This window comes from Phoca vitulina, unplaced genomic scaffold (assembly GCF_004348235.1).
Source record: "Phoca vitulina isolate PV1807 unplaced genomic scaffold, GSC_HSeal_1.0 scaffold22, whole genome shotgun sequence".
NCBI classification, from domain to species: domain Eukaryota; kingdom Metazoa; phylum Chordata; class Mammalia; order Carnivora; family Phocidae; genus Phoca; species Phoca vitulina.
The window spans coordinates 45214823-45235834 of record NW_022589725.1 but is presented as its reverse complement, the minus strand read 5'-3'; the positions used below and the strand labels follow the sequence as shown (position 1 = coordinate 45235834).

The following is a 21012-nucleotide window of genomic DNA, read 5'->3' as shown; positions in this document are numbered from 1 at the left end:
TATTTATTTTAAAAATTATGTTTCTATTGGTAGTTTACTAATAGACAGGAGCCAGGTAGCATGATTCATTCACACCAAATTGTCTCTTAACATTGCTAAGAATATGTGTTCTTTTTAATGTTTTATATAGAATTATAATACTGATTTTTTGAGCTATTTTACTTCTTTCTTCTCTATACATGTAGTTTGATTTTCCTTAATATTTTCTTGATTTAAACCTAATATTCCTTCACAGGAGTTAAAGGTTATTGCTCACATGTGCTAAAACAGAATGTGCAGGGTGCCTGTGTGGCTCCACTGGTTAAGCGTCCAGCTCCTGATTTTGGCTCAGGTCATGATCTCAGGGTTGTGAGATCAAGCCCCATGTTGGGCTCCATGCTGGGTGTAGAGCTTGCTAAAGTTTCTTTCTCTCCCTGTGACCCTCCTTCATACTCTCTCTCCCTCAAACAAAACATAACAAAACAAAACAACACAGAATGTGCACTCTGTATTGGTAGATTCTATGTACCAGAAGGATTACAAAGCCTAAATGCATTATTGTAATTTTCTGCTGAAATGGAAATAATGTTGACTAGATCTAGAATATATTATGCTAATCACTAGTTTTGAAAGACTGAAGGGGAGAGGCCAAGTTAAGGCCAGTTTGAGTTGGTCTTTTTGGGGCTAGGGCTAAGTAACCAAAATATACAGGTTGGTTTTGCTTGCCAAGATTATATAGGTGGTTTGGAGGAAAGTAAGAGATAGCAGCTTGAGTGCAAGGTCAAAAGTCCAAGAGCCATGGGCTGAACACAAGACCCCTTCTCCTGAGTTGTCTATGTGAGGCAGCAGGGCAGGGCATGGATTTTGGTGTCTTGGAGGAGTGGTGCTTTGGGAGGGGAGAACTGAACACAGCCACAGAAGGCACTGCATTCAGATAAGGGTCTGCAGAAATTTTACCCAATTTCAGGGGGAACCTTAGAGATATAAAGGTATAAAGGACAGATTTCAGACTGGACACATGTGGTGGATGTCAAGTGGGAGGCTATTGTCGGCTTTGGGCTCTGTCTAATTCAGAGCATGTAGACAGTGGGAATGCTTTAGCTATTCAGTAGACTATTGTTAAGCTTCACTTGATCAAGGTGGGGAATGGCTGACAGTTTGATGCCGGTCTGGTTGGTTTTGGTTTGGGGTCTGAGTTGAGCAGCCTTTAGTTAGCGGTGATCATAATGACCCTGTGATTAGACAGTGGCAGGAACAGGAAGGAAGAGGCTCTATTTTTAGCAGTTAAAAATGCAAATTTGGAAACCATTGGAGCTATGTTTGAAACTAAATGCCAATATTTCTTATTTGAGTAACTTAACTAATATCTCTGAACTTTACTTTTAGTTTTCTCATTGAGATAATAATGCCATATTCAAAGGATTGTAAAAATAAAATGTCTTATCCAATGGAACTTTCTCTGATGATAGAAATGTTTTTTAATGTCCAAGTGATAGCTACTAGACATGTGTGGCTACTGAGCACTTGAAATTTAACTAGTGAAAATGAGTAACTGAATTTTATTTAGTTTTAATTAATTTAAATAGCCACATGTGGCTAGTAACTAGTAACTGGACAGCAGCTATAAATGATAGCTGTTATAGGGACTACTTAAAATATAAAAAGTTAGCTTTTTAGAATTTCCTTGACTGATATATTCTTTCAGTTACTAATTTTTGTGCTTGTCATATTTTGTTTGATGTGCAGTGAAATATATACAATATTTCTATCTTGAAGAAAAAAACAAACATTTTAATAAGCATAAAAGAGACAATATATACATGCAAGATATATAATATACTTTAATCTTAATCACAAAATACTTATACCAAGTGTATAGGATTTCAGAAAAGCAAATGCTTGTGTTGTAATGAGCACTGGGTGTTATAAGCAACTAATGAATTGTTGAACACTACATCAAAAACTAATGATGATTTTAAAAAAAAGAAAAGCAAATGCTCTCTTCAGCTTTCAGTATTTGCAGGAGGAATGAACCACTTGTGCTGGTCATTGAAGCGTATTATATGTTTTGGATAGGTAGAAAGAAAGGAAAGGAAATTTCAGATGGAGACATGGTGAAAATAAAACTAGTAGGATAGGAACCTGCAAGGTATGATCAGGTCTCAGTGAGTAGGCTTATTTGCTGAAGTGTGGAAGCGGTCTAGAAGGTGAAATTAAGCTAGGAAAGTGGTTTAGAAGATGAGCTCCACCATATCATACCATTATAGCTGCCTTTGAATTGATAGCTAAAAAGCATGGGATTTATCTTTCAGGCAGTAAAAATTCAGAATCACTGAAGTTATTTAGAGCTAAAGAGAAATATAATCAAAATCTTGTTTTAGGAAAGTAACCCTGGTAGATGTACAAGAAACAGAGAAATGAGTTAGGAAGCTTATACTAGTATGGATAAGAGGTAAAAGTTTTCTGAACTAGAAGGGTGACTATACAAATGAGACTCTGTACAGGTAAAACTGACAGATATTGCTGTGGATGCACTGGAAGGAGGTGAGTCGAGATATGACTCCAAGACTCAATCATAGCATTGGCTAGAGAGAGAGAGAGACTTAAGTATATAGGATGTGGTAAGAGATAGGGATAGATGTATTATAGTAAGAACACTGAGGTGAATTGGAAAGTTTCATGGGGAAACAGAGTCACTTGATGGTTAGTGATGCATTGGAAAGTTAGCCTGAACCAACACTTACTCTGAAAACTTTAGTGTTTTTTTATATAAGGAATGAAGCATTTAAAATATGTCAACAAACACATGATCTGTAGAAAACTTAAATATAGTGATAATCAACAATGATGCCATACATGATTGTAACAGTAATTATTGAACTTCCTTCCTTCCACTTTGCCATCCTGCTCTCACTCTCCACCTTGCCCCCAATCTCTGCTAGCTTTATCCCTACTTTTTAAAGAGTGAACAAAAGCAAACACAATAATCAACTAGTCTGAGAACCTGAATCCAATATCATGTGGTCTGGGTAATAAAGTTTTATTGATTATTACCAATAAATTAGGTAACAAACTAAAAAATTATGGTTCTTTTCTTTTTTATGAGAATTGGAAGTGGAAAGTTATATTGGTATCAGCCATTTTCTTCTCGTAGTCTTCATTAAATCTCTCATTCTGAGCAACAGTAAAGTGATTCTTCCAGTCTCCAACTGTCCCTGAAACAGTCATGTGGGAGAGAGTCAGTTTGCATTTCTCTACTCTCCTGTTTTTGTGTGAATATTTCTACTCTACTTTCCAGGGGGGCAATATTGGACAAAATATTCCTCTTGCTAACCTGTCAATTTCATTCTGAAGGGAAGAAGAATTTCTTATCTGATTTGTGGAACAAGGAGAGCCCATTGCCTACTGAGTCACATTAATGGGGGAAATGAAACTACCACAATTAAAACAGCAGGCCTGTGGGGATTTCTTTTTCTCCTGCCCTCTTTGCACATCGAAGTGTGGTAGGTGCTTATGCCTGTAGTTTCCATCTATAGGCCCACTGAGAAGGGCTTGTATGTGGGAGAATTCAAGGTACAGTTTTGAGGAAGAAAACCAAAAAAGAAGATCCCCCAAATTTTCCAATTGTAATCCCTGTTACCTTTCTGCAGATTGTTTTTTTCCCATAGTGCTTACCATCATCTATTATCCTGGGTATTCTTGTTTATTTTGTTTGTGGCTAGAATATAATGTTCATGAGGGAAGAAATTTCTGTGTTTTGTTCACTGCTCTGAACATTATCTAGAACAGTGCCTGATACATAGTAGCCACTCAGTATCTTTGAATGGATAAATCTGATAGCATAGAGCCCTTATAAACCCATTATAAAATGGATTCTTTACCCCATCTGACTTAATTCTGTGTTTTCACCTTGTCAGCCAGATCTCTGGAGAGAAAGGAAGGATAAGGAATTGGATGTAGACACCACACCTCACTCTCTAATTGTTTTCATTTCATTCCTGGTTTCCTACTTCTTTTCCCAGAATCATTTGTTATAGATCTTATTTTTCTTAGCCACAGAAAACTCCCTCAAAGCTGTGAAAGATTGGGCAAAAGAAAGTATAAAAACCTTTTCTCATGAATGGAGAAACAGTGTGGTTCATGATTTTAGTAGAAATCGATGAATAGTTTGCCATTGGGTTCTGCTTCATAACATCAAATGAGGTGTGATGGACAATTTTATCTAGGACTTCATCATGTAGGTTTTTCCCAATAAATTCTGCCACCTTCTGAATTTCATGCTTTGGATTCTATAATGAGAGTAAAGTGAAGATTTGATATAAGATAATTGGTTTAAAAAGAATATTGAAATGAATTAATAATAGTAATCAGTAACATGTCATGAGTTAAAATAAAAAAAAAAATCTTAGGGGCACCTGGGTGGCTCAGTCAGTTAAGCATCCAACTCTTGATTTTGGCTCAGGTCATGATCTCAGGGTTGTGAGATTGAGCCCCCTGTTGGGCTCCATGCTTAGTGTGGAGTCTGCTTGAGATTTTCTCCTTCTCCCTCTGCCCATCCCCCTGCTCTCATGCACTCTCTCTCTCTCTCTCTCAAATAAATAAATAAATAAATAAATAAATAAATAAATAAAATCTTAAAAAAAATCTCTCACAAATACTCAAACTATCCAGAAATGATTCATTTTAACATGATGGCCCATATTGTTCTCTTTTTTATTAACTGGAACTACTAAGCTTTTCTTGCTCTAACATGGAAGCAAAAACTGAGTGTTATTAGAGAAACATTCACTATACAATGACATGCAGTGCATGGAGAATGCTTCGCTAAGAGCTATGCCCAAGTGTCCCATGCAAGTCAGTTATGGGAGGAGTCTTGGTCAGCCAAATGTGTATCAGAGAGAGTCCATAGACTGATGATAAGAACAAAGACATTGCAGAAGCATAGGGGCAGACAATTTAATGAGGGTGTCTCCTATTTATGACATTGATAGAAATGTCCCAGACCATCTCAGTGGTGGCAGTCAATGGTAGCAAGAAAATGAGAGATGACTATTTTGCACCCATGAGGTACTCAAGAGGCACCCATGGCTAGTAAGTCTACTACCCAGCATGTTCAGGTGTTTATATATCCCTGAGAGGAGCTCATTTCCAATGTCTCCTCATTAGAGGGACACACAACCCTGAGGAGCTGTGGCTATGGGAAGTCCCTACCTTTGAAAGGAGTGGTATGGGAAGGAAAGTGGAAAGGTTTAGCCTGACAACTGTGTCTTCTGCTTTAAAAGCTTCTATGTCAAAAGTAGTACTTAATTTAATTGGCCTCACATAGACTAGGAATCAGCAAGAGTGGTGAGAATATTGAGCTTTGTGTGACTATTCAGGGGACATTCCAGAACATGATCACAGAAATATTTAAAAGGGCTCTAGGGACTCTGAGGTTAGACTACCTGCTCAATAAAGTTTCTTTGTGGCATTCATAATACATTAGGATGTACCTTGTTAAAAGGGCATCATTCCTGGTGACATATCTTTCTTTGACACTGCTATGATACATATGGTAGACAAGCATCACCTACATGGAGTTTTCCTATTCTGAGTTTAATAGCACCCTTCCTTCTGTGGCTTCCTCAGTTTCTCATATCTACTCATGAAAGGGAAACTCCCCCCTTATAGCATACAACTCCCTGCCACAATATTTAACTGAGTATCTAAATCTAGAATTCTGTGAGTAGATAACTCTTTGCACTAAAATAGGGATATGTCCAACTTTTTCTGTTTGAAAAAACTATAGAGTGGCATCTAAGCAACAACAACTAAACTCATAGATACAGAGAAGAGATTGATGTTGCTAGAAGTGGGGAGTGGGGGGTGGCAGTTGGGGTGGGCAAAATGGGTGAAGGGGGTCAAAAGATACAAACTTCCAGTTATAAAGTAAGTAAATCCTGGGGATGTAATGTACAGCATGGTGACTATGGTTAATAATACCGTGTTGTATATTTGACAGGTGCTAAGAAAATAGATCTTAAAAATTCTCATCACAAGAAAAAAAATTCTGTAACTATGTGTGGTGATAGATGTTAACTGGACTTGTTGTGGTACTCATGTCACAATATATACAAATATTAAATCATGTTGTACACCTGTAACTAATACAATGTTAAATGTCTATTATATCTCAACTAAAAAAATAGAAAAATTATGCTGTTTCACTCTTTTGATGATCTGTAGAAACAACTAGATGAGGCCCAGCAGTGACTGAACTTAAGAGTTGTGCATTTAAACTAATGTGCCCATAAATACCCTAGGCATCTTATAAAGTGCACATTCTGACTTAGCAGGCCTGATGCGGTCTCTGAGAGTCCCATGCAGCTCATCTATGAACCACCTTTTTTTTTTCTAACGATTTTTTATTTATTTGACAGAGAAAGACACAGCGAGAGAGGGAACACAAGCAGGGGGAGAGGGAGAAGCAGGCTCCCCGCAGAGCAGGGAGCCCGATGTGGGGCTTGATCCCAGGACCCTGGGATCATGAACTGAGCCGAAGGCAGACGCTTAACGACTGAGCCACCCAGGTGCCCCTATGAACCACCTTTTGAGTACCAAGGCTTTCAATGATAAATTGAAGAACAAAGACTGTAATTTTCGTGGATCCCTGTATTTAGTTAAGTCATAGATAGTATTTAGCATATTATCATTTATAACATGATGATGGTATATCATTATATATACTATGTAGTATAATGATAATATATATTATATAGTAACTCCCATGAACATCATCTTATTTAGTCCTCATATTAAATCTTGGAAGAGTATATATTACTACCTAGTTTTTGCATTTAGGGAAATTAAGTAAGTTTCTAAGATATTAAGTGTCCTCACCAAGAATAATTGCCAGTAGGTGGTAAAGCCAGAACTTGAATTCATCTAAATCATTAGTATTTTCCATTACACCCTAACTTCTTAAACCATTTCTTGAAATTATGACATTTCTCAAGTACTAATGAAAAAACCCAAAATGTACTAGAAAATGTTTTCCTTTCTAAACAGAATTTTAAAATAGACATGAAAGGGGAAAAAAGGTATCACTCATATTTTGCCTATCTGGAAAAGGTGTACCATATGGGATATACTCTGGGGAGCACCAGGAAATTAGAGATGAAACTATGTGATACGTAAACTCATGATATGCCATGTATGCTTTGATGCATGGAGGAGTAGCTAATGAAATGCAGCATTTTCTATTCCCTGTTTCAATCTGTGAGTCCCCAGTGGGGTCCATATATTATTACCTAAATGTCTTATGGTCCAATGGGAACACATTAGATAGCATTGCCCCTCACCTTCTTCACGTCCTCATAGAAGAGGTAGAGAATGCGGTGTTGGTCTTTGGCTTTCCACCATCCTTTCACATGGTCATGCCAAGAACCCCAGCACACTGCAAGGAGGGATGAAAAACAGGGTAATGAATAACAGAAGTCCAACAAATATTCCACTGAAAGGAGAGTTTCTAAAGAGAGGGAGAGTATCACACTGATGATTTCTTCACAGTAAAGCAGGCAGAACCCTGGCTGTTCTAAGGAAATGATTCTTTCCTTTTAGAGTGTTTGAGGATTTTGAGAAAGGAAGGAAGCAAAGCTGAATTCTCTTACCTTTCCCAGCCAGAAAATTCTCAAAATACTCTTCCCAGGTTCCTGGAGCAGGAAGAGCTTTATTCATTCTTTGGAAATGGTAATAAGATACCATATTGTCCTTTGGATTTCTTGCTACATAGATTATCTAGGAATGGCAGGAGGAGGGAAAGAAGCAAAAATAGGATTAGACTTATATATAGTTATTACCCATACAAATTATGTTCAAGTGGATACATTCCATACAGATGAGATTTTCTGATGCTGTATTCTTATGATCTTGGTTTTTGTGGGACTTGAAAAGGATTCAAATCAATTTGCATATTGATTATTGTGAAGAGATAGACTCTCTGTTCTTTAACAAGGGAAGTTTTTTTTTTTTTTTTTTTTTTTAAGATTTTTTATTTATTTGTTTCTGAGAAAGAGAGAGAGAGAGGTGAGGGACAGAGGGAGAGGGAGAGAATCTCAAGCAGACCACACTCTGAGCATGGAGCCCGATGTGGGGCTTGATCTTAAGACCCTGAGATCATGACCTGAGCTGAAACCGAGAGTCAGATGCTTAACCAACTGAGCCACCCAGGTGCTCCAAAAAGTAAACTGTTTTAAGAGGAAATTGAAGACCACTCTAGGGTTGTTCTAAGGAGTAAACTGTGAATTCCTTTTGCTTTTTACCTTACAGTTTTTTTCTATGAAGGATGGTGGCAGCAAGTGGATGGGAAGATGTGTTTTCAGAGTCCGTGGTGAGGGCATTTCATTAGCTTGGTCCAAACCTGTAAAATTGATTTTTGATCACTTCCCACTATTTCTATTTGCTTCAAAATCTTGCTGCTTCCATTATTACTATTTTAGGAACAATTGAACAATTCAAGCCATCTGTGAGAGCACTATAACTGTAAATTTGATCAGAGAGAATATTTCTAGCCTATAAATGATTTTTTTTTTAAGCTGGAACAGTTTTTAACCATAACAAACAAGAAACTAGATAAATAAGAACCTAAAAAATTCAAACTCTTCCACCATGAAATTATTTTACTTGGACTCATCCTTGTGGAATAAAATTAATTTCTAACAGAGAATAAAAACTTAACTTACTTTTGTATAAGCAGTAACTCCATTAGAAAATGTCTGCAGTACAACAATGGCCAGACATAGTTAAAAAAATGCAAAGTCACAGAATTCCTTAGTAATTGCTTGAATGCCTAGAATTTAATTTTTTTCTAGTTTTTCAAAGTGCTTATATTAATTTTTTTTTTGCTTATATTAATTCTTATGTCTTTTCTATTAGTTTTTTTCAGCTTTAATGTCTAGAATTTTTTAAAAAGATTTTATTTATTCATCTGAGACACAGAGATAGAGAGAGAGCACCAGCATGGGGAGAGGCAAAGGGAGAGGGAGAAGCAAGCTCCCCGCTGAGTCAGGAGCCTGATGTGGGGCTCAATCCCAGGACCCTGGGATCATGACCTGAGCCGAAGGCAGACGTTTAAGCATCTGAGCCACCCAGGTGCCCCGAATGCCTAGAATTTTGAGAGGGCTATGTGATAGCAAAAATGCTAAGTGTATATTTCACTTAGTGTATATACTTCACTTAGTCAAGTGTGGCTATTTGATACTTACCAGATCCTATGGATGGGATTATCCATTCGATGAAAGGAATTCGTACATGAGTAGGTGCTCGTTGACTTTTGTCAATATCACCTTCATTTTGTATTAAGTCCACTATTTCCTGAGTCCATGTTGTTCCTTATTCCACATGTAAGATGATGATGCATAGACATTTAGTATATTACATTTCTTAAAATATGATTATACTTATTAGAACATCTCTCTGAATTTTAAAGCTAGGTTTATAGTGGAATTCAGAAAACATCATTTTTTATTTATGTCTTGTGTTATCATAATGTGAATTTTTTATACAAAGGTTGCAATTTGGAGTGGATATTATATTGATAAATATGCAGTTCATTTTTTTGCCTGTCACAACCATTAATTTGGATTTCCTATTGATGTAGCTGCGTTGTTCTAAGATAGAATGAAAGGTCTTTCTCACCTGATTATAATCTCCTGGAGAGTAATCACTATGTGATTACTGTTTCACAAGTACATAGTGTGCGGCTGCCACATAGGAGGTATTTAATATGTGTTGGCTGAATGAACAAATGAATGATTATTACCTGGGCTTGATATTGATCATTAGTATCCATTTTCAACTGTTTCTCAATTTTCCCCTTATCTCAGGGACTGAAAGGCTAAAAAGTATATTCCCTAGACTTCTTTACCACTAAGATTTTGAATAGTATTTAGATTCTGCTGATGAAATGCATTGGAAGGTGGAAGAGAGGTAGAGGTCATTCTTCCTGAGGTGGTAACACTGATGGTAGCTCCAACAGATAGAAATTTTGCATAGGCCATACCACATTTTGCTGCCTAGTGCCTTGAACTCAAGAAGCCACTGGAAGAATGGCTTCTGTCTCCCAGCCTCAGTCAGTTTCTGTGTGCTGCCTGATTCAGACTAATATAGTTCCTACCAAATGAATCTTCAGACTTTGATGAGGAACTGTTGTACCAGATATTTTGACAAATCCATGTCGGGAAGATGTTTGACAATTTTAGGATGGTTCTCTGAATCCTGGATATGGGCTGATCTTCCTATATTCTCTAACACCAGCTCTCATTACAGATGCCTTTTCTCATACTGTCAATTCAGTGCTTTTAGTCCTACAGGAAGGGCATAAGTCAGGAAACAATGAAAATATTACATTTTATATCCTAGATGAGTTAGGTCTCTAATAATTTCTGGCACCAACTCTTTCATTACAGGATAAAGGACTAATATTTCTTTAGCTATCTAATCAAAGGGAGAGCTCTTTGTACTGATTTTATGTGTTCACTCTGAATTTACAGCCATTTAATGCCAGCCAACATTAGGGCAGGTTCACGTGTTGCTAGAGGTTTGGGGATGAATGGAATGACTTCTCAATTCATCCTCTAGAAATCAGTGATTTTATAATATATTTTTCTCTTGGCTCATTCCCAGAGTATTTATTATTCTTTTTAAAAATTTAGGTGTAAACCACATTTTTTGTCTATGCTTATTTCTTCTTCCCTCTAATAAATATAACTTTTATTAATGGGTAAGGTTTTAGTTATGATTAAATGTTACATTAGCTGGCAAGCATTTTTTTTTTTTTTTGAGTGTGTTATTTGGGTCATTCAAGCCTTATTAACCCTAACCCTAAAAACCTTAAATGAACTAAATCTTACTGCTCACATTTGGCAGGTGGAGAAAAGATTAATTTTTAAACATTATACTTAAATGATGTAAACATGTACTGAAATGATGATAAAGTAGAGTTGTGGACAAAATTAAGACTGTGAGATGTGATCCTCACCAGTGATTACTTTTACGTTCACATTAGGAAAGTTTAATCCTGAGCAGGCTCTTGATGAGTAAGATTAGAAAATTAGGACCAATATGAAACTGATGGATAAATGAGAGTCTAAGACTCCCATCTGCTGGCAGTCTTTTATCAGGATCATTAGAGATAAAGACTCAAGAGGGGTTTGAACATACAATCTCAGAAATGCTTAGATTTAGAGTTTTTGGTGTGTGTGCACATGTGTGTGTTTCGATGTGAACATCTGTGTGTGTGTAAGAGGAGTTATTGACAGGGAGCTTGATTTTGCAAAGACCAAATGTATATGCAATCTGGGTGTGAATTGAATAGTGTATTTTTAGTATATATGTAGATATGCATAAATATCTGCAGAGAACTATTTCTCCCTGCTCATCCTGAAATTTTTATGATACAGTGGCTGAACTCAAGAAGTCTTACTTCTACAGCAACTTTTGTTAAACTGATTATTGAAACAAGGAAGTAGGTTCACAACATACCACAAGGGAAGATAGAAATCAAAAGAGTAGTTCTCAGACCCTGAACAAGGGCTTCTGGAGGCTGCTGAGGTGAAATCAGCAATGCAGGACCAAAGCTCCCGTAATTCTTCCCCAAGCCAGCCTTAGGATCCCCTTTTTAGCTTACACACACAAAGCAGTTTTTTACAGGATCTGCAATAAGGGCCTGCATTGGGAACAAACAAATCAAATCTAGCCCGTTAGTTCTTGGCTATTTGAGTCACTTTCTCCTGGGGAAGTAAAAAAATATGTACATTATAGGAAGAATTAAATTCTTAAAATTTTGTGCATTATTTTAATATTTTTTTCTGTAGTTTCAGTTTCCACAAGTGATTTGACTTAGCCATATCACTCTGTCCAGTAAACAATTTTCCAACCCAGATCAGTCTTTATTTCATTATTAATATTTTCCCCACTCACCTTCCTAATTCTCTTCTTCAGCTCCCCACTTCCCCTTCCACCTACCTGCTTTAGGATAGGTGGCAATAAGCAGATCATCAGACTTGGCTTGGAAGTTCCAGATCTGGTCCCACATGTCACAGGTAGGTGTGGGTTGCAGAATCCCCTTCACATAGTCGACAGGTAGGCGCTCTGTTCCATCAAATTTAAAATCCTCCATTTTGTTTAAGGCCATTAGTGTCAGAAATCAGAGTACTGCTCCAGATAAAATGTTACTGCTCAATCAGCACAAAGCTGAATTCTGTTTATTGTACAGACAATGCAAAACAGACTGCAAGTTCTTCCTGGACAGTCTGGGGATGGCCGGCAGTCAAGGCGGAAAGTAGATACAGGTCTGCCAGCCCAAGTTCCAGGAAGCTCAGAACTACGGTCTAGGCCTTTGTACACAGGCGTTTTCTTAATGAGCTCCAGCCCTCCTCCCATCCAGGCTATGATGTAATACCAGAGGCCCTCCCAAATCCTGGCTGCTGTGTCATGTTCCATGTTCAGTCCTGCTCATCTGTGTCAGTTTAACAAGAGTTAGTGCCATGTTGTTTAGGTTTTTCATCTTTGTGTTCATAAAATAATTTACAGATATTCACTAATTGTTTCTTCTGTGAATTTTAAGCTAATTAAAAATTTACAGAGAATTTGCTCATGGAATTAGATAGCAATATAGAATAACTTCCTTGAAAGGCTGAAGGGAAATTTCTGTGGGCTCTTGGCAAGAAGGTCCTAGATTTGAATCTCCTAGCACAAATATCTGGAAGGGTCAGTGTTGTTATTTTTAAGAGTAAAATAAAATACGCTCTATTAGAGAAGGTTCTCTTCCTTTTGTAGGCTGTACAGTGTCAGTATCAAAACAGGCATGTCTCATTTAAAGCAAAAGAGACACAGACAACTCCTTGCTTTTTCCTTGGAACCATTTCTGGTTCCCTCTTGAATTTTCTTCTCCTGTTTCAACCATTACCTCTTCTCTGCTGGCCACCTCTAAAACAAGGCCAGATTCCTTTTAGGTTTTTCTTTTTTTTTAAGATTTATTTTAGACAGAGAGAGAGAAAAAGAAAGTGAGCACGTGTACATGAGTTGGGGGAGGGTCAGGTGGAGAGAATCTCAAGCAGACTCTCTGCTGAGTGCAGAGCCCTATGCCAGACGTGATCTCAGGACCTTGAGACCATGACCTGAGCCGAAATCAAAAGTTGGATGCTTAACTGACTGAGCCATCCACGTGCTCCTCCTTTTAGTTTTTAACTGCTAAATATTACAGGTCACCCACCTAGTTTTCTTGTCTCTTACTGTGATATAAGGAATATATAGGACTTTGTCTCTGGTTCCTTGCACAGAGTTTCAAAAACTCTTGGAAGTTCCTGAGTGATTATTCATAATGAGTCCCTTTAGACTATTCCTGTTTATGCTAATGAGGTGGCTCCTGATGGCCCCCCTAGATAATTTCAGAGGACAGACTGGCCACACCAGAAAGATCAGACAGGTGATTAGAGGGTTAGAATTTTCAGTCCCATCTCCAACCTCCAGCGAAAAGAGAGGGGCTAGAGACCGAGTCCAAGCATGCCGCCAATGACATGGTAAGACCTCAATAAAACTGCTCACTGAAGCTCAGTGGAGCTTCCTAGTTGGTGAACACATTTATGTGCTTAGAAGGTGGTATACTCAGATTCCATGGGGAGAAGGCTTGGCAGCTCTGTGTTCCCTCTCTATCAAGAACTTGCCCTGGGTACCTCTTCCATTTGGCTGTTCCTGATCAGAATCTTTTAGGATAAAACTCTAATTGTAGGTATAGTGCTTTCAGCAAGTTCTGTAAGTCATTCATTCTAGTGATTTGTTGAACCTAAGGGGTCATGGGAAGCTCCAAATTTATAGCTGGTTTCTCAGAAGTGCAGATGGTCCCCAAGACTTGTGGAGACATCTGAAGTGGCATCTGAAGTGGGGGCAGTTTTGTGAATAACTTTGCCCTTAACTTGGGGTCTGCACTAACTCTAGGTAGTTAGTGTCAAAACTGAATTGAATTGCAGAACACCCAATCAATGTCAGAGAATTATTGTTGGATTATCTTTCTTGCCCTAGGCTTTTTTAGAATCCATTCTGTTTCGAGCAATCAGGAATTTCACTTTTGCTTAAAGCCCTTTCCACGCAAACCTTTACAGCATCCCATGAGGGCCTTCACCTCCTACAGAACTGCAGCCAGAAGGGCCTTTGTTTCCATCCTGGCAGGCACCCAGCTCCCTCCTGCATTGATGCTGCCTTTCTTCTGTGGGTACTGTCCTGGCTGTTGCTGGTTTGGTTCTTGTTTGTTTTTTTTTTTGCTTCCTCCAAGTCTTTTTTAATGTCTTTTTTAAATGTACCCTTTCTGGAGAGGCTTTCTTTGAATTTCAGTGTCATCTGAACTGGTCCTTCCTATTTGCTTGCTTGTAGCACCTCCTTTCCTTTAGAACAGCCATCAGAATTTAGTCTTGCTTGTTTACTTGTTAACATTTTCTGCCTCCTATCCTATACTCTTAGACGTGTAAAACAGGGCCTGGGCTCTGTCTTGTCTTCTCACTCCGTGCCAGCTCTATGCCTAGTGCCTAATATGCCACTATTTCTTGAGATAAAGAATGAGTAAACCTAAGTAGAAAATGGAAGAAGTGAGTTCTGTGAGCCATTATTATTGTGGGGATTAGGTGAGCCTTGTGGCTATCACTTGGTAGTCTGCAGACAGAAGTCAGAAGTCAGACTGCCTGTATTTGAATCCTGCACCAACTCCTAGTAGCTGTGAGTTACAGACTTGTCACACATTGGGCACCAAAGATGAAGTTATACCCTTTCCTCCTCTAATTCTTCACCAAACTACTACTACAGTAAACAACTACTACTTTCACCTCTTCTTCTTCTGACTCTGTTACTATCTTTTTCTGGGTTTGAAAGGAGATTCCAACTCTCGGTGCACTCGTTGGATGTCCCAGTTGCAAACTTTAGTAACCTGTTCAGGCCACAAATGTGATCCATTGAAAAAATTATGACTGGGATTTCTAATCTGTTTTTCTTAGGAAAAGTCAGAGTACTGGTTACTCTCTTTAAATAGGTTCTTTTTTAGTGTTTTTCCAAAAGGAATTTGTCTAAAATATATTTTGGTTCAGTAAGCTGTTTTAAAAGACAACTATTGGAAAGTGAGCTGAGTTTGTATTGAATAAAATTTAATTGGAATGCATTCACTCCTTGAATCAATATTTAGCTTAGGTTCATTAAAAATGCCTCATTTGTTATACAAGCTTTCAACCTAAACCAGGAGGAAGGAACAATAAAGCCATAATCAATAAAACCTGAACATCCAGACTGGGCTGGGATTGAGAAACATCTGTGGTTTACCCATAATTTGCTTCCATTCTACTTTATTCTATTTAGATTGCTGAAACATCTGTGGTTTACCCATAACTTGTTTCCATTCTACCTTATTCTACTTAGAGTGCTCTTTTTTTTTTTCTTTTTAAAGTAGGCTCCACACCCAACATGGAGCCTAGTGTGGGGCTTGAACTCACGATCCCGAGATCAAGGTCTGAGCTGAGATTAAGAGTTGGACACTTAACCAACTGAGCCACCCAGGCACCCCTCTATTTAGATTGCTTTAGTGGCTCTTTGTAATACTCTGTTCCAGAAATAAGTAGGGAAAAAAATGAAACTGAAATGAATTGTATTAATACTTGCTACTTTAATCAACTCCAGAGATTGGGGTTGGTTATGAACTCTAAGTGAAGTAAGGATGTAGGAAATCTTTAATCTCAGATAATTCCTTAAGAAACAAATATAAGAATCCTTTATATTTTCAGAAAAATAAGCTGTGTCAAAACACAGAACACCCAGTTGCATTTGAATTTCAGATAAATAATGAATGAGTTTTCAGTATAAGTATATCCCATGCGATATTTGGGACGTATTTAAACTTAAAATAATTATTTATTGTTTATCTGAAATACAAACATAACTGGGTGTTCTGTATTTTATTTGGTAACTCTAGGTAGTCAAGAAGATGTTAGCTAAATTTAACTTAAAAACAGAAAAACTGGAAGTTTAATGAGTGGGATTAGAAAGATGACTGAACTAGAAAGCCCTTCAGAATCCCACATAAGCTGAGTGACCTCCAGACTCTTTTCCACTGGTTTGTGGGCAAATGTGTACTGTTTGCACTTCCCAGTTATTAGCATCTTTGCAGGTTCCTTTTCTAGGCCTGGAGATTTACTCAGCTTGTTTTGTGGGGATGGCACTACTTCGTGGGTGACTATGGGTAAGGAAATGACACATAAAAATTTCAGTATGAAAAGCAGTGAATAAACAGAAATTGGCAATCTAAACAGAATAAAGTAGAATGGAAGCAAATTATGGGTAAACCACAGATGTTCCAGTGTCTTAGGTGAGACTTTTATGTATACTTGGCCCTGATCTATCCTTATTAGTGTTGAGGGATTTAGGGGCAGGGAGAGATAGTGGGCACATATGGGCACATTTGTTTCATGAGAAGCTTACTTCATTGTGCTACAGCATATCGCAATGCAGTGTATTCTCCAATATCCAGTTTACTCAAATGAAAATAGAAAGAAAAGTATTTTGGTCCCCAAAAAGGAGTCCTTGAGCTCCCAGCACCAGTAAAGAAAGGCAAGAACAGCAGGGAAGCAGCCGTAGCTAACATGTTAGGAATTCTGATTGACTGGTAGGGTCCTAAAGCGGAAGGGGCACCCTTGTCTCTGAAACAGTTTGCGAGAACCACAAGGAGACCTCCTTCTCTGAACCGGGGACTGCTTTTGCTTTGTCAGTGTTCCTAGGTCCTGAGGTTCTGTGAAGCAGCCACGGCCTTCCTCTGTTCCCAGCAAGTGGAGAGTGAGTAGGGGGTACTCTCCCTGCCTACCCCTCCTTTCTCATTTGAAAACAAGCACACAGGCTCTTTCTCTTTTCAAGCTTTAATGTTCATTGCTACAAGGAAACAAGGTTAACAAAAGATAGCCAGTGGGGGATATATAGAATTTGTAATTTTACTGGCCTCTCTTTCCTGACTTCCCTGCTGGACCAGGATTTAGCTGCTTTCAGAAATTAGAAGGTCAGAGGAGGGAGTTATCAGCATTAACATTGGGAAGAAAGGATGGAGACTGGGAGCAGGAGACTTTGGCCATTGATAAAGATATCCCCACAGATGAAGAGGGGAGGAGGAATTCCCATTTACTAAGGGCCTTCCATGTGTAAGATCTTGTGACTGCCTCAGTGGAAAAACATAGTCTCTGCTTTCAGAGAATTTGCAGTCTGATGCAGAGATAGATATGCAATAAAGCAATTAGAATATAGTATGATACTTACTTTAATGGAGTATGGACACAGTGTGGCTAGAGCATTGGAGAAGGAGCACTGAAGTCAGACTGGACTTGGGAGAGGTCTTCCGGAATAGAGAAGACATTTAAACTGAGGCCTAAAGGATGAACTGAGGTTGGCCACGTGACTGAGAGAGCAAGGTGGTCTAGGTAGAGGAGCTTGTATGTGCAAAGGCACAAAGAGGTAAGGTGTTTTCAGGGGGAAGTGGGCAGCATTGCTGGAGGGTAGGGGGAGTGCAAGGAGTGGTGGAAGAGGAGAAGGGCAAGTGTCAGTCTTGCAAGACCTTAGATGTTGGAAAGGAGGTTAAGTTAGATACTCTGTAGATAAAGGGGAAGCTATTGAAAAGTTTTCAGGGTGGCAGCAAATGTCGTATTTAATCTTTGCACTAATCCTTTGAGGTAGGAAGTTGTATCTCAAATTTAGGTAGCAACTCAAAGTAAAATAAGGGCCTCAACTTCAGAGGGTAGTAAATGGTAAAGTGAGGACTCCATTCCATTTGTGTCCGACTGCAGAGTCCAGGCACTTTCCTTTTCACAGAGCTCTACAGTCTGGAGATGACAAATATGGGAGGAAGTGATTTTCAAGCATCTGTGCCCTTCTAAAAGCATATCTACTAACACACAGGTTAGTGTTGGGTCTGGCTGTCACTGCCTCTAGGAAGACAAGGAAGGTCATTCAGCCCTCTCTCTGGTCCATGATGTCAGCCTCCAAGGCTCTAGCATGGCAACTTACAGTTATAACAGTGAAGTCAACTTCACATTTTAGAAAGGTTTAAAATGAAAATCAGGGGCACCTGGGTGGCTCAGTCATTAAGCGTCTGCCTTCGGCTCAGATCATGATCCCAGGGTCCTGGGATCAAGCCCCGTATTGGGCTCCCTGCTCGGCGGGAAGTCTGCTTCTCCCTCTCCCACTCCCCCTGCTTGTGTTCCCTCTCTCGCTGTGTCTCTCTCTGTCAAATAAATAAATAAAATCTTAAAAAAAAAAATGAAAATCACTATTTACATGTTAACTTCCAACTCTCTGGAGTGTTTGCTTAGAGTGAATGATTTATTTGAGGAAGGGCCTGTGTAACCTGTATGTTAGTTGGAGGCATTGTCTAGCAATAAAATGAAAGCCTTTGCAAAATGTGGCCACAAAAAGTCTTTAAAGGTTGGGATAGTTGATTGAAGTCACACATGCTATATGATTATTACAGGTTGGAATCACCAATGGTAGCATCTTAATCCCTGGTAAGGTATTGTGAATATTTTGCCATTGATACAACCAGGCCATGTGAAGCAGGAGGAGTGTGCCAAAACTAAAGACCTCTGTGAAATTCACTCTTCCCTTGGGTTCCCAAAATTTGAAACTGTAGACTATTAGCAACAACTCTCTGGCTTTGGTAATTGGTTCAGATCTCAAACCACAGGGAGCTTTATTGAATGAATATAAAATACTGAATGTGAATGCAAAACATATGGATCGTCTTTACACTTGTGCCCTGGTCTAGGCAAGCCTTCTGTGCTCTTGCAAGGAAAGGAATGCCAAAAAAGTTGCTAATATTACTCATGAAAATAATAATCTCATGCTGAAAATATGGTGTGCCTAGTTTTTATCAGAACTAAATAGTAGAATCAATGAAAATTTGTTCTATTTTTTATTTTTGCATGATTTACAAGTACTTCATTTATTATGACACAATTCTATCAATAGGCCTGAACATAATTAATTTGAAATATTTCAATACTTACTCAAATACCAAAGCAAGGATTTTATTCATTCCTATTCCTTCCTCTTCTCTCCTTTCTCCCCTTTTCTTCCTGTTCCCTCTCTTCTTTCAGTACTTCTTGTCTCTGAAATGGCTGATTCAGCTCTTGGGCCTTTGTACTGAATTGACTATGTTGGGATGTTTACCTGTCCGGATGTCTCCTGTTGCTGGTCTCACAGCAACGAGGTAAGGTAAAAATTAATAGAGTGTTTTTGGGGACTGTTCAATTCCCAGGTATATCTCATTATCTCCTCAGTCATGTCTTATTACTTGAAGAGAATATGTAGGGAATTGGGAGAGCAATAAATAATGGCTAAATAAGAGGTAATGTGGCAGAGACCTGGTAATAATATCTCACATTTGTGTACTGCTTTGCATCATCTCTGTGTTCCCACATAACCACATAAGGATATGCTAGCATGGGTCTTGGGGGGCAGCAGAACATGGCAAACTAAGGGGAATTCTAAATGGCAGATGTCCTCAATGGGGGACACAGGCAGGAAAACTGTTCCTCTACCTCACCCCTTTCCACTGGTTATGATGAGACTAATGGATGTCAAATTCAGATTGCCTGATGAGCATCTCATTGTCCATGCCTACTATCCATCCAATGCCCATGCCTACCATCCATGCATTTTCTCTAATAACTTTTTCCAATATCCGAGGAATGATGGAAAGTGGTAGAGGTGGAAGTATCCACAGAGAAGGTAGAAAGAATTGAAGTAATGGTTCATGGCACACTATCATCACTGGTCCATGCAAGGCCTCTGTCTCTTATTTTTTATTTTTTTAATTTTATTATGTTATGTTAATCACCATACATTACATCATTAGTTTTTGATGTAGTGTTCCATGATTCATTGTTTGCGTATAACACCCAGTGCTCCATTCAGTAGGTGCCCTCTTTAATACCCATCACGAGGCTAACCCACCCCCCCATCCCCCTCCCCTCTAGAACCCTCAGTTTGTTTCTCAGAGTCCATAGTCAGTCATGGTTCATCTCCCCCTCCAATTTCCCCCCCTTCTTTTTTCCCTTCCTGCTATCTTCTTCTTCTTCTTTTTTTTTAACATATAATGTATTATTTGTTTCAGAGGTACAGGTCTGTGATTCAACAGTCTTACACAATTCACAGTACTCACCATAGCACATACCCTCCCCAATGTCTATCACCCAGCCACCCCATCCCTCCCACCCCCCACCACTCCAGCAACCCTCCGTTTGTTTCCTGAGATTAAGAATTCCTCATATCAGTGAGATCATACGATAAATGTCTTTCTCTGATTGACTTATTTTGCTCAGCACAAACACCCTCCAGTTCCATCCACGTCATTGCAAATGGCATGGTCTCATTCCTTTTGATGGCTGCATAATATTCCATTGTATATATATACCACTTCTTCTTTATCCATTCATCTGTTGATGGACAACTTGGCTCTATCCATAGTTTGGCTGTTGTGGATGTTGCTATAAACTTTGGGGTGCACGTACCCCTTCAGATCCCTACATTTGCATCTTTGGGGTAAATACCCTGTAGTGCAATTGCTGGGTTGTAGGGTAGCTCTATTTTTAACTTTTTGAGGAACCTCCATACTGTTTTCCAGAGTGGCTGCACCAGCTTGCATTCCCACCAACAGTGTAGGAGGGTTCCCCTTTCTCCGCATCCCCGCCAACATCTGTCGTTTCCTGACTTGTTAATTTTAGCCATTCTGACTGGTGTGAGGTGGTATCTCATTGAGGTTTTGATGTGTATTTCCCTGATGTGGAGCGATGTTGAGCACTTTTTCATGTGTCTGTTGGCCATTTGCATGTCTTTGGAAAAATGTCTGTTCATGTCTTCTGCCCGTTTCTTGATTGGATCATTTGTTCTTTGGGTGTTGAGTGTAAGAAGTACTTTATAGGGGCGCCTGGGTGGCTCAGTCGTTAAGCATCTGCCTTCGGCTCAGGTCATGATCCCAGGGTC

General features: G+C 38.9%; 1 protein-coding gene and 1 long non-coding RNA gene across 5 annotated transcripts in view; one reads left to right on the top strand and one right to left on the bottom strand.

The window, feature by feature from the left end:
• The window catches only part of LOC116641756, a 268059-nt gene that overhangs the window by 74685 nt on the left and 172362 nt on the right, over nt 1–21012 (top strand). For all 3 annotated transcript variants that reach the window (XR_004301241.1, XR_004301242.1, XR_004301240.1), the window contains exon 2: nt 19125–19237. This is a non-coding gene — a long non-coding RNA (uncharacterized LOC116641756). The remainder of the gene's footprint in view (nt 1–19124; nt 19238–21012) is intronic.
• Nucleotides 428–13041, bottom strand: LOC116641754 (sulfotransferase 1C4). Of its 2 annotated transcripts, XM_032419669.1 has the most exons (7): nt 11983–13041; nt 9222–9347; nt 8280–8377; nt 7629–7755; nt 7320–7414; nt 4088–4268; nt 428–3194 (listed from the first exon to the last, which is right to left on the bottom strand). In XM_032419669.1, exons 1-7 carry the CDS (start codon nt 12149–12151, stop codon nt 3079–3081), a joined length of 912 nt encoding a protein of 303 aa, XP_032275560.1. In that variant the 5' UTR covers nt 12152–13041; the 3' UTR covers nt 428–3078. The 2 variants fall into 2 exon arrangements, with proteins under 2 accessions (XP_032275560.1, XP_032275561.1); XM_032419670.1 differs by lacking the exon at nt 9222–9347.